We start from the raw sequence: 14319 nt of genomic DNA on the forward strand, positions 1-14319 counted from the left end.
ACTTTTTAAAGTTTGTAAGAGAACCTTTGTTGCATCGAAATACTCCAAGAATCTTTTAAAGGGGGGGTAGGGGAGTGCCCATGGGGAAGGGCCTTTAGATGTTTAAAGTGTAAAGGGTGGTTGGGTTGGGTTGGTGAGGAGTGGGGTAGGTGCCAAGGTTGGCTAAAGATGAGAAGTAGAATATTGTTCATGTGAGGGTAGGGAGTGAGGTGGGTGGGAATGATAGCTTGGAAAGAAACACCGATGCTACATTTGTCCTCTATATGGACAGAGAGAAAATGTGTGTGTGTATGTGTGTACACATGGCATGTTGAGATTTTTTGTTGAACATGTGGTGTCAACATGGAGGGTAAAGAGAGTCAACATGCTTTTGCTATCTGGTACTTGGAAGGAATGGCTACTTGAGATAATCTATGACAAATAAGCATAACAAACTTAATAGATCTTTGATAAACCTTTTCCTAGTGATGTAGGTGAACCATCAAGCGAAAAGGCTCTGGTAAGGCCTCAAGACAATTAATGGAAATAATTGAAAAGTAAAAATGTGTGAGGAAGTTAGACCAAAAGGCTGAAGTTTAGCGCCTTTATCATCTTTAGAGCATCGCCCTCCCTCATCATAATAGATGTAGAGTGGTAACACAGACTCGAGAATGCTGATGGAAGCAAACCGTAGACGGCCAAGATTGCTTGGAAAGGTACAATGGGCAAGGGAGATGCATTTACTAGAGAGGCATAGTCTATAAAGAGCCTTTTATAGTCTATAAAGCCCCTTATTTGGGGACTAAAAAGGAATAAAAAGGGAGTGTCTAAAAGGCCACTTAATGTAATGATGTTTCAGATGCAACTGATCTTAAGAAATTGGAGGTGGAAAAATGAGGAACCAGCTAACATGGATGTGATTGAATTATGTTTAAGGATTGGGGTCCCTGTTTTTATGTCGTCTTCCTCAATTTTGCCTTCACGATCATCATCACCGTCTCCTTCTCTTTTATGCGAGGAAGGTTTCATTGGTTCCTGCCTTCTTCTGGCTTCCCTCTAGCCATAGCCATCGCAGGTTCCTTCCTTTCTATTCGCGGCGTAATACAAGTGCAAAGAACAGAGGAGTCTCCGCTTTGCTACAGAGAGCTTGATGCGAGCCATAGCAGCCGATTGGAGCTCCCGCATGCAGATCATCGAACCATCTGTGCACTTTGATCAAGGTACATCAATGCTTTCAAAGCAGGAACGTGAAGATTAGATATTGTGTAGGTACATATAGGTATTCGGTATCGCGGGAGAAAGGCGATTCCTGTGATTCGTGCAAGAACATTGCCTGTGGAGAAGCCAATCAGTAATTATCGCCTGTTAATCCCCGGAGATTAGGCTTTATGTTATACAGCTTCTTGAATGCTTCTGTTTAAGGAAGGAAAACTGCAAAATTCTCTTGTATGTATGTCAAGAGTGAAGATAGACAGCGAAGAAACGATACTTAAACCTTGAATTATGCCCAAACGAGAAGGAAAACCTTGGAAACCTTGAATTGCATGCTCAAACGTTCCTGCGCAGGAAGGTAGATTAGTGAAGAGTAGGCTCAAACGTTCCTTTTCAGGAAAGTTTATCGATTCTTAATAAACGTTGCTATTCTGGGAAGTTAAATGATGCTAATCGCTTCTTAAATGTTTACGAACTTTGCTTTCCACCCTTTGAAGTTTCTGTGTAGGGAAGTATAACTGCTCTTCAAACTTTTAAGAGGACGCTTACATCTTCTTTGAATGGAAGCAAAAGGATGAATTCTGCTTCTCAATGTTTGAAGAGTAGGCTCAAACGTTTCTTCTGTTCAAGGAAAACAATGAAAATGGCTTTCTAGGCTGTGAGAAGAAGGCTTAAAGTTTTCTATGCAGGGAAGTAATGCAATGAATCCCTTCTATTGAGGTGTAGGTCAAAAGCTTCTAAGAGTTGTATGCATCCCAATAACATCTTGTTCTTCAATGGCCTTGCACTTTTAAGTGCGAATTGTTTTGTCTGCCATGGCAGTTTTGGCAGTTTTCTGTCAGCTTCTTGCATCAGTATTTTGATTGGTAATAGCCCAGGGCCCAGGGTGGGAAGTAAAACAATGAAATCTGCTTCTCAAACTTTGGAGTGTGGCTAACACTGAAAATAACCTTCTAGCTCAATCTTTTCTGTGCAGGATTAAAACATTCAATTTGTGTGAGAGTAGGATCAAATGTTTCTCAAGCTTTGACGAATTGCTGCACATATACATGCATCCTGTCTTGTTCCAGTTTTAGCAGTGTGATTAAACCTGTGCTCCACATACCTTGTTCTTAATTGTCCTCGCAATTTCAAGTGCCTAATTTTGCAGTGCATCTTTTTCTGCCGCGGCAGTTCTGGTGATATTCTGTTAGCTTCTTGCATCAGTATTTTGATTCGTAATAGTCCAGGGTGTTGAATTGTTCCCCTGCTGATTTAATTTTGCCAACAGTCCTTATTCACAAGCATGGCTGTCTGGTTGCTTAAGCTATTTTTGTGTGCCTTTGCTTGTTTGATTAAGCTAGCCATTTCTTTAATGGTTAACATAACAGTAGGCATTTGAAATCTGTGAGTGAGATGTTTTTTTTTTTTTTTGGTTTTCTTGAGTTCTTGCAAGAGTAATGGTTCCTCATACAAGCACACAAACCTTCTTCTGAATGTTTTTCTTGTATTTTTTTTTTCCCAGAGCTTAGATGATACTGACTGGAAGCATTATGATGGTTTTTGGTCACGGTAGATGGACGCTGCAGAAATATCAATTCATGACGTAGTTGAGAAGGTGCGTTCATGGATTCCCAATGGAATTCCATCTCATGCCATGTCCAGGGATAATTGGATGCAAGACAACAGCTGTTCTGTTTGTAATGAATGCGGTTCTCAGTTCAACCTGTTGAATCGTCGTCATCATTGTCGCATCTGTGGCTGCATCTTTTGTGGAAATTGCTTTCAGAATAAATTTCGTACCACGGATGGGTGTGCCAGGCTTCAAGAAGAAGGGGATCGTCTTCACATTTGCAGATTTTGCTTTAATAAAAGAGAAGAAGATTCTACCAGTTTTTACGGTGGACAAACATCACCAACTATTACTCCATCTTCATCAATTCAGAGTCTGTCAAGCATCGCCACAAGTGGCAGTGGCTCAACGGCATCATCTGGGTATCCACAGCTGGTGTCTCCTGGTTTCATTTCTCACACACATTTAGGAGGAGATGTTATGGATACAGAATCAGAGCAGAAACAACTCAGTAACCTGAGGCTAGGTAGGAGAAGCATTAGATTAGTATCTCCAAAGGGTAGGGAAGGATCTCCAAGTCCTTATGATTTCTGTAATGACAGCAGGTAAAATATACTTTGCTTTAGTTATAGATTATGTTCTGGCATGAATTATGTCTGGTGTGGTACTGATGTCATTCTGGTTTCCTAAATTTTGTAGGAGTGATGAAAAGGATGATGATTGCCATAGAGAAGCAGAAATTTACTATTCTAGATGTCAAAGGCAGTATAAGCAGGACGAGGAGGAAGATGGCCCTGTACATATTGGAACCCATGGTTCTCATGGTACTATTGCTCAAAATGATCAAGAACTTGCCATGAGAGCTGTGGCTGATGTTAACATCAAGGGCAACTGTGAAAAAAGCGAGGCAGGAATCCAATCCTTTTCCAAAAGAACTGGAATGTCTGAATACTATGAAGGGCCAGAGGAAAGTGTAGATGACAACAGCTTCTATGCAGCCTTATACAAAGAACCCTTGTCTTCACAGGAAGGGGACTTGCCGCTTGACGTTGAGAATAATGCCTCCTTATGGGTTGTTCCACCGCCAGAGGATGAAGAGGATCAGATGGGGATTACTGGAGGGGATGATGATGATGATTCCAATGGTGTTTGGAGTTTGTCTCATTCACTTAGTAGCTTGAGTAACAGCAAGTGTAGGAGCAAAGAGAAATCAGCAACTGAGGAGCAGCGGAAGGCCATGAGAGCTGTTGTAGATGGGCATTTCAGAGTGCTTGTTTCACAGCTTCTGAATGGGGAGGGCATTCAGGCAGATGAAGGTGGTCAGGAAAGCTGGTTAGAGATTGTGACAACGCTCTCTTTGCAAGCTGCAAGTGTTGTAAAGCCAGATACAAGCCTAGGTGGAGGGATGGATCCAGGAGGTTATGTAAAAGTTAAGTGTGTGGCCACTGGACGGCCGAGGGAAAGGTCAGTGATCAATTCTAGAATTCCTTTCTGAATTTCAGTTTTTTTATTGGTTCCTGTTTAATGTTCTGTGTAAATCTTGAAGCTAGTCAATTATTGGTGTACTCTTGTTTGTGGCAGTCACGTGGTGAAGGGGATCGTTTGTAAGAAAAATGTAGCCCACAAGCGAATGAAGACCCGTTTCAAAACTCCGAGGTTACTCCTTCTGGGAGGTGCTCTTGAGTTTCAAATGGTTTCAAATCACCTCTCCTCTCTGGAGACTCTTTTACAGCAGGTAAGATAATGTGTTGTAAATGTTCTTGTCCTACCTTTCCCCTTTGAAGCCGGTAAAGTTCAGTAATAAGAATTATACGCCTCTTTCTAATATAGGGTCGATCCTGTGGTCAATTTTCATTTTAGCATTCATATTGCTGTGATTCATTCAATTGTTTGGATGGGATATTAATGTATGTTTTGGCTGTCCTTGGCAATGGTGAATAAGTCAGTGTAGGAATTAAAAATTCATGATGCTTTCTTAGTAGGCCAACGTGCCGAAACCAACATGCTTTCAAAAATGGAATCATCATAGGAAAGGGTTAACCTTATGTCTTGCCAGCATGAGTGTGGGAGCACTGGAAAGGCCAGACAACAGACCCGGATACAGACCTCCCAAAGCACTTACAAGCAAGAGGCTCACGTATACCACGTGATACTGAATTGATCATATGTATTATGTAATTTTAAAGCTCAACGCCTTTTTTGAGTTTAGGGGGGGATGCTGGACAATATTAATGCTAGGACCTTAGATTAAGTAAACAATTTTCAGGTGTTAGATAAAGGTCAAGGGCTAAGATTGTGGTCTTCCTCGTACAGGATGACAGCACCAGTCATCGATCCCAAGAGACACCTAGTCCTGCCGACTCATCTAGGTGGCCCTGCCAACACCGCACAATGCCGCTTTGTGAAGCACCTCGACCCTCTGGAGTCACACTGGACCACACTTCCTTTCTCAAGTTGAACCATAGGGGAAGCTTTCCCAAGGTTCCCTTCATCCTTTTGAAAACTTTTGTCGCGAAGAAATGCGACAAACCGAAGATCTCTTCACTCCAAGGACTTCCATCGCGAAGACATCCGCTGTCATCGACTCTACTTGCAATTGGTAAGCTTTAATGCTTAAATATGGAAGCAAGTAGCAGGAGGGAGGAACCGAATTACAAGATCACATACCCTGTGTAGTGTTCTCGTCCTACGTGCTCTCTTGCAGATTGTTGCTACCATGTGTTGGTGGAACAATAGAGAGCAGATGGTAGGGAACATGGGCACTTGAGAGGGTAGTGTGGATTGCAAGTCTATATCGACAACCACTTGTTTGCAATACTGTATTCATATGCATTGGTATGGAAATCTGGTCAGAAATACCCATGACACTATGTACTTGATTCTCCCAAGATCAATATACTTTATTTGAGGGAGGGGTCAGCCGTTCCGGCTTATTGTGTGTCTCTTGTCAATTCAGCAATTTACTTCTTGTATTTGAGCAAGTGTCCATCAAATCGAGTGTATTTAAGTGTATTGATTAGCATTGTGTTCAACCAAGTTACATTGGTATCAGAGCGTACGGTTCTCTTTTACTTCTATCGTGAGAGACGATCACCGTGAACACTAGCTATCTTTACACTTAGAACATTATGGACAGCCATACAATGAATGTTGGAGATGCTAATACAAGAGGCAGGGACAATGAAATGTATGCCTCCAATGCTTTACAGGATGAGCAAACTCATGTGGTGCACAATAGGGAACATGAATATGTGGGACAACCGTCTCGTGGCAAAGAGAAGATGCAGGAAGAAGAGTCCTCAGTCTTGTGGACTGAACTTACTTGTATGCAGGCTCTTCTCCATGCAGAACAAGAAGAATTGAATCTCTATCGCTGCGAGGATCCATTGGTACATGACCGTTTGAAGGCCAAGAAAGCTGAATCTTATATGGATCATGCAATGGCAATAATTGTTCAAGAGTTGCACATGCAACCGAGGGATGCAGCACGTGCATACTTGGCTCGTACCGAGGATGCCTATGCAGAAAAGGCAAACATCCCACATGTCTTGGAATCCCCATAGGTGCCCGAACAAGAACTTATAGGATGAATCTCCATGCTATGGGGGAGAAACAATTAGTGACTTCACGCCATGCAGGAATAGTGTATGTAGCCCGTGAAGGATACAATGTTTATGGCAGTGATCAAAATGTATATCAAATGCCATTGCCGGCTGAAAATGTGCATGCACAACACATGCAACATGGGCTACAATTTTCTGTTGGTGCAGGTATTCCGCGTATGTCTCATGCCACTCATGCCTTCGAGTGTGCTAGTGAGGGAGAAGCTATGGCTGAAAATGTATCAATGCATGTTGAGGGGCCAGGCATGCCTCATGCTTACAGGGCACATGTATCTATGCCCTATGCATCACCTTTTGGTCCTAAAATGATGCCAGTCACATAGGGGCTGTCCCAATGGACAAACATGGGGGAAAACATGTTGAGATGGAGGCACATGCATCAAAGTCTCGTGACTTCAAAGTCGGAGACAAATCTGTGAAGTTTGACACATATCATGGGAAATATGATGCATCAAAGGCACTTGCTTTTATTGCCCAGTTTGATATTGCTTTTAGTGATGAGGATTTTTCTCATAAATCCATGATCCGGCATGTAAGCATGTTCATGAAAGGCACTGCTACCCATTGGTGGCTCACGGAGAAGCTCTCACCGAATCCTGTTAGATCATGGAAAGAGTTCCAAGGAGAGGTTCTATGCTCAATTCTTGCCTCCCAATGCATTGAATGAGATAACAATGAAGTGGGATTGGGTGAAGCAAAAAATGAGGGGGAATCGGTAAATGCATATGTACAAAAGTTTTGGAAAGTGCTTTCGGAGGTATCTCCATTTATGCATGTCACCGAGGCGGAAAGGAAGAGAAGGTTTTAATTGGGATTGCAACCCGTGTACAAAGCGGGACTACAAATGTATCCTGGTCGTATCTTACACCAACTAATCGCAACCGCCATCGCCACCGAGCAATTGGAACTCAAATTGAGTCGATCCAATAAGGCTAAATCCTCATTTCAAGGCAAAGAGAGGGTTGTCCAAAACCTGCAAAATAATGGACAGCCACCTAAAAAGGACCAAAACCAAGATAAAAATGGTCCAAAGCCTGAAAATAACACTACCAAGAAGCGTTCCTTCAAACTGAGAGACTATGGTCTCACTCCGGAGCAGAAAAAGCAATTATGAGCGAGGGGAAACGCTTTACTTGTGGTAGCACCAAGCATATTGCAAAGGCATGCCCAAACAAGAAGAAGCGTGATAATGCAAATACATCAAAGCCTAATGTGCATATGGTTCCAGATGTGCAGGGCAACACTTTACATGATAGCAAAGACAGGGTTGTATGTAAAGCTTGGGGACAGCTCAAGGATCAGCCCGCTTTGTTCATGTTTGATGATTGTGCATCTGAGAATTTCATATCCACACAGATGGCAGCTGCAAGGGGTATTGAAGTGGAGGACATGGATCCTCAAATTGAAGCAAGAGCTGCCTTTGTTGGTAGAGAAGTGTAGGTCATGCCTATTTTTGGTAAGTTGCGCATACACATTCAAGGCTATGTGGATCATGAGGATTTTCTTGTGGCGCCTTTGAATGGCTGTGATGTATTGCTTGGAAAGCCTTGGCATACACGTATTGATCCGTGCAAGGCTTACAAGACCAACAGGATCACCTTCATGCATAAAGGCCGAGAGCATGTAATTGATGCTGGCGAAGAGGGTGATACCATTTCCCTTGTATCTTATGTACAAATTAAGAAAGTAATGAAAAAGAGTATTTTTGCGTACTTGATTTTTGTACGAGATCATGTTGAGAAAATAATGTACATGTAAACACTCTTAGTAATGATAGGCTGAAATTTTTGCAAGAGCACAATGATTGTTTTGTTGACGAGTTACCAAATGAGATGCCACCTTTACGACCGGAAGATCATCGCATTGATCTCGTGCCGGGTAGCTCTCCACCTAATAGGCCAGCCTATCGTGTCAGTGCATCCCAAAAAGAGGAGATCATGAAGCAGGTGAATGAGCTTATTGAGAAGGGTTTGGTTCAGCCAAGCTCTTCCCCATATTGTTCACCCGTCCTCTTGGTTCAAAAGAAGGATGGATCCTTTCGTATGTGTGTGGATTATAGAGCTTTGAATAAGCTTACTTTTCGACTCCACGCATAGACGACATCCTTGACAAGTTGGATGGATCGGCATGCTTTAGCCGAATTGATCTCAAGAGTGGATATCAAGTGTGTGTAGTGCTTGAAGATGTACACAAAACTGCTTTCAGGACAACATTTGGGCTTTATGAGTATCTTGTTATGTCTTTTGGTCTTACAAATGCCCCGGCTATATTCAATAGAATGATGGATCGCATATTCCGTGGGTACAGGAAATTTACAGGTGTCTTCTTTGATGACATCCTAGTCTTCTAGAAGACCGAAGAAGAGCATAGAGCTTATTTGGCCATTGTTTTTGAAGAACTCCGTAAGCATAAACTCTTCATAAATGCAAAGAAGAGTGAGTTCTTTTTGTCAGAGATACATTATCTTGAGCATATTGTGTCCAAAGATGGAGTGCGGATGGATCTTGCAAAGATTGATGCAATTCGGAATTGGCTCGAATTGAGTTCGGTGCATGAGATCCATAGTTTTCTTGGATTATGATCTTACTACCGCAGGTTCATTCGGGACTTTGCATGGATTGCTTCTCCTTTGCATGATTTGACAAAGAAGAAGGCCGTGTTCAAATGGACTAATGTAGAGAGGGATGCATTCCTCAAATTGAAAGATGCAACTACTCATGGTCCAGTGTTGATTATTCCGGATTTGCAAAAGCCTTTGTGTGGAATGTGATGCATCTGGAAATTGCATAGGAGCTGTCCTTATTCAAGAGGGACATGCCATGACTTATGAGAGCCGTAGATTACATGATGCAGAGCTATCTCTTGGAATTTATGAGAAAGAGCTCTTGGTTGTAATTCATGCAATTACTATATGGAAACATTACCTTCTTGGGGCTAATTTCACTGTGAAGACAGATTACTAGAGTTTGAGGTATTTTCTTACCCAAACTAAGTTGTCAGAGAAGCATATGAGGATGGCCAATTTCCTCTCCATGTTTCATTTTCAGATCTTGCACATCTCGGGAAAGAAGAATGTAGTGGCCGATGCATTGTCACACGTGCCTGGCTACCCATCACTGGTTGCCCATCTGGTTGCCTGCTTGGCTGCCCTATACTGCCCGTCTGTAGTCCACAACCGGCGGTAGCAGCACACCTGGCGGCAGCAGCGGCACACTTCGCGGTAGTAGCATCAGCGCGGCAGCAATAGCACTTGGCGGCGGCGGCGGTACCTGGCGACGCCTGTACCCGGCAATAGCGGCGGTACCCGGCGGTGACGGCGATACCCGGCGGCGGCGGCGGCGGTACACGACGGCAGCACCTGTACCCGACGACACTGGCGGCGGCACCTGTACCGAGTGTATGTGTGGGCATCATTATGATCATGGAGAGCTTCTTCTTTGCCATCAACACGTTCGCCAACTTGCTTTTCAGATGTACGGTTAGCCCTAGACTTGTATGGGCATATGCATGGGCGATACGGATGCGTGTACGGACATGTACAGAACTGTATGGACATGTACGGGTAGAAATTTCAGAAACCGTAAAATTGCTCCAAAAACCCTAAAAACTACTTTTTGGAGGTTTTTATCGCCCAAGAACCATTAAAATAGGTTTTATATCAGTTTTCTTGCCAGAAAGAGCTTTTCCATGGTTTTCTTCATCGACAAGGTTGTAGGAGTTCTGGAGATTACTCATGGGATCTTGGACCACTTGAACTTGGGCATGGAATTTGGACATGAACATGGAACTTCGACATATAGCTTGGACATGGATCTAGACTTGGATTCAGCAGACTTGGATTTATTGGATTTGGTACTAGCCCGGTGAGATACTTCTGGGTCATTCTCGTGGTGTGCTTGGCATCAATGATCTCGTGCCCCGACATCGACATCGACTTGGATATCCTACATCGGCATATCTGTTTGTTTTGTATTCATTGACTGTATTGTTCTTGGCCAGTGTGCCCGTGGATTGTTCTTGAATAAATTTCTGAAAGGGGGCAGGGCATGTTCCCCGCTCAGTGTGGTGTATTGTGCAAGATCCCTATTCCCTTATCTCTCTCCCCTCTCTCTCTATATCTTTTCCTCTTGGACACATGGTTGAGTCTGTCATTGTGCACCCAGCTGGGCTTATAGTGGTATTAGAGCAGCATTTCTCTTGAAGAAACTTTCTTGGGGTGACAGAGCCATGTCGAGAGAAGAGAGAAACCAAGGGTCTAATGAAGGGAACGACTATCACACCGATCTAGGACTTCACGATAAGAATCAGGATCGTTGATTCATTACTCATGAGACCGCAACCATGTCATCAGAAGAGTACCATGACTTTCAGCAGTTCAGACAGTTTCTCCATGATGAAGAATTCCTAGCTTGGAGAGCTAGGAAGGAAAAGGACCAAAGAAGGGCTAAAATGTTTGAAGATTTCATGAAGGATCGAGCCACTGAAGCTAAAGGAGTTGAAGCTGCTAAAGCCTATCTTCGAGTCACCATTGCTGAAGGATCTAGAGCTACCTGTTCTATTTCTTATGGAGGAGACGGGGAAGCTACTCCTAGGCCTGTTCTCTCACATGTAGCTTCCTCGGAATAAGGGAAAGGAAGGCAAAGACGCCAAAGAGATCTGAAGATCATCATATTGACATCATGCCAAGAAGTTTGGCGAGTGGTTTGCAGTGGTGTTTAGCCCATTGCATATTTCAACAAATAAAGCCATGGAATCTTTGTGGACGAAAGCTGAAACAAAACCCTTTTGAAGCATTGAGACTTTATGCTAGCAAAGGATCAGTGTTAATTATATTAGATTTATCAAAGCCTTTTATGGTAGAGTGTGATGCCTCAGGAGATTGCATTGGAGCAGTCTTGAACCAAGCAGGCCATGTTGTGGCCTATGAATGTCAAAGACAACAAGGAAGCATATGCATTATCTCGGAGACTCCTGAGCTATGCGGTTTCTATGGGTTATCCTTTGGGTTTTACTTTGATGAAGGATCCTTATGCTACCAAAGAGGATTTCAAAGATGTTTTGGAATAGATTGTAGAATACAGATTTGGTGACTTTTTATGTCATCAAGAAGGGTTTTCTTATGATACAAATCCAGATCATGTGTAACACAAGGAATTGAGGCCAAGGTAATGGAAGCGTGCCATGCTCCTTTCTACATGGGGCATAGAGACACCTTGACTACACTTCAAGCTTTGGAGAGCTACTTTTATTGCCCTACTATGAAAAAGGACATTGAACTTTATGATTCAAGAATGTTTGGTTTGTCAGAAGGTCACGTTTGATCGACAAACACTAGCAGGACTATTGCACCCATTAAATGTTCTATGGGAGAGTAATGTTATGGATTGGATTGCCAAAGTCAGGGAATAATGGGATATAGATCTCTTTCACGATACCAAGAAGATCAACCATGTATGTCATTGGTTGGACCTTTCAGATCATTGGAAGATATATAATGCCTTCCATGACAGTTTATGGAAACCATGTACATGGTTATCCCTAGAGGAGCTTGTATTGAAGGATCCATCAGAGGAGCTTGTATTGAAGGATCCATCAGGGATGGAAAAGCCAGAACAGATTGTGTTTCATTCTGTGAGAAAAAGAGGAACGACAGAGGTCAAAAAGTTTATCTTGGACTTCGAGAATTATTTGCTATTGGATGTGAAATGGATGCTAGGGAAGTACTTCAAGGACTATCCAGATATACTTCAAGCTTATGAGAAAGTGGTTGGTCCAGATGTATTTGAAGTACAGATATAGACATCTTGCGCTCAAGATGGATTCAAGAGGGAGGGATTGTGCCTCTAGCTCTCTTCATTGTATATATATTGATCATTATTCTGCTTATAATGGTTTCTTGGACATGCTCTAGTTGGGTGGCAACGATGCCGGATAGCCCAAGGAGCAAGATTTGTATATGGCTGGCAATGATGCCGGATGACCCATTGGACGACAACGATGCCAGAACGAGATTTGTATATGGGAGGCAACGATGTCAGATGACCCATTGGACAACAACGTGTCAGAATATGCAGCGGAGATGATGACCAAATCTGGGAACACAAGAGCAAAAACGCAGGCAGAAAAAAACAGCACAAAAAAGAGAGATGTAGGCGTGTAACTCTGCTCTGATATACACAAGAAGATCCCGAATATGATACAAATAAGGCATGGGGGCTGAGGAGCTATATATACTCCCCTAGAGGGCAGTCGGCCAGCACTGGAAGAGGCCCACGACTGGACAAAACCCACGACTGCTGAAAAACAGCAGTCGGCCAGCATCTGGTGCCGCATGTCTGCACAGAACAAGTCGGCCAGCACTCAGACAGCCCACGACTGCTACAGATGCAGTCGGCCAGCTTCAGAGTGCTCCTGGCATCACCTGGCAGCCCTCCCAAGCCTCAGAAAAATGGGAAAAAATAGGGGAAAAATACGGAGAGTGGGGAAAAATGATAAAACACCTCATAAGGGCGGGCACACCCACAACAAAGGCCCTGGTGTATAAATCTAGACAGGAGATGACTTCTAACACCCCCTCTCAGCTCCTGGCTGTGTGACCAACCACTGGGAGCTGGGGTGCCGCCTGAGCAAATCCTGAGAGCGACTTCGTGAAGAGGTCCACCGTACTGTCCTCCGTCGAACAAAACTCCAGCAAGATGTCATCTGCAACAATCTGTTCACGAACAAAGTGCCTCTGGATGACCATGGGTTCCTCCAGTGGAAGCCCAAACCTGCAATGTAACCTCCTCCTGCTCCGTAAAACTGCTCCTGGTCCATAAGTAGATCCCCTCGTGTCCGAATCTCCTCCCCAAACTGAGTCACTCCAACCGCGGAGTCGGACTCCATCCAACAATCCCCCTCCTGTGTACAAGAGTCTATGATCCTTCGCATGCCGCAGAAACCACAGGAAACGCAATCCTGCCTCCCAAAGAGACATCTGCAACCAAGAGCTCAACTGCCTCATCAGGAAGCTCCCGTCCAATCCGGTGTCCATCAACCAGATCAATGAACCATACAGCTTCTGAGTCACAAAGACATCACACTGCTCACAAGGATCAACACCTGTTACGGTGCACAAGCAAGTCCTGGAAACTTGATGAAACCTGTCAACCACCCCCTCTGAATCCGGAACCACAAAGCCTGGAGAAACCACCTCCTTCTGCAAGTAATCACCTGTCACCTGCCTGGCTTTCCGAAAGGTCCCCGTGGAGAGAACATCCTCATCTACAGGAGGTTCTATGTCCCGAACACGACGAGACATCAGAGCATAAGTGACCTGTTCAGCTTCCTCTGACTCACGAACACAAGAACTACCAACCTCAGTACTGGAAAGTTCCTGCCAACTGCTGCCATCTACTGGTACGCTATCCACCATCTGGTCCCGGAAAGCCCGCACCTGCAGCGTATCCACACTTGAGTAGCTATTACCACACTGCCACTCATCACAATCTTGAGGACCTGGGAGAGAGAGTGCTGAAAGCCTGTAGACTCCATTCTCCACTCCACCTTCCCAAACCACTTGGCCTGTTGCTTTGTCCCGGAGAGCAACAAAATGCTCATCAAACTCCACCCGTACGCCAGTCTTGCAAACCTGATGCACTGACAACAGATGAAAACCAAGTGCCGGAACATACAACACCTGGGAGGAATGCTTCCCCCCTCTGCCATCGGGAACTATCTCCATCTTGCCCTCACTGTGAACTGGGATAGTGGACGTATCCCCAGTAAGAATATGACCAGAAAGCCTGCAGAGATCCTGTAAACCGGAACGGGAAGGAGTCATGTGCCTGGAAGCACCACTATCGAGAATCCACTCCCGAGTATCCGTTGCGGAGAGTCCTCCAATCTCCTCCCTGCCTGAAGAAAATGAAACATCTGTGTCCATCACCTCCAGATGCACAAAAGCCGGAGTCT

General features: G+C 44.1%; 1 protein-coding gene across 5 annotated transcripts in view; it reads left to right on the plus strand.

Moving 5' to 3' along the window:
* The first annotated feature begins 793 nt into the window (after window positions 1-793).
* The window catches only part of LOC147604725 (1-phosphatidylinositol-3-phosphate 5-kinase FAB1B-like), an 80207-nt gene continuing 66681 nt past the window's right edge, over window positions 794-14319 (plus strand). For 2 of the 5 annotated variants that reach the window (XR_015265302.1, XM_086794626.1), the window contains exons 1-4: window positions 794-1199; window positions 2696-3348; window positions 3443-4207; window positions 4325-4478. Coding sequence is in view for 4 of the 5 variants with exons in the window: in XM_086794626.1 (XP_086650752.1) it covers window positions 2747-3348; window positions 3443-4207; window positions 4325-4478 (1521 nt within the window). In the remaining variant the exon portion in view is untranslated. The remainder of the gene's footprint in view (window positions 1200-2695; window positions 3349-3442; window positions 4208-4324; window positions 4479-14319) is intronic. The other 3 variants (XM_086794628.1, XM_086794629.1, XM_086794627.1) reach the window with 3 other exon arrangements.

The sequence above is a fragment of the Cibotium barometz genome, chromosome 61, assembly GCF_041138505.1.
Source record: "Cibotium barometz isolate CiBa-2024 chromosome 61, ASM4113850v1, whole genome shotgun sequence".
In the NCBI taxonomy this organism is placed as follows: domain Eukaryota; kingdom Viridiplantae; phylum Streptophyta; class Polypodiopsida; order Cyatheales; family Cibotiaceae; genus Cibotium; species Cibotium barometz.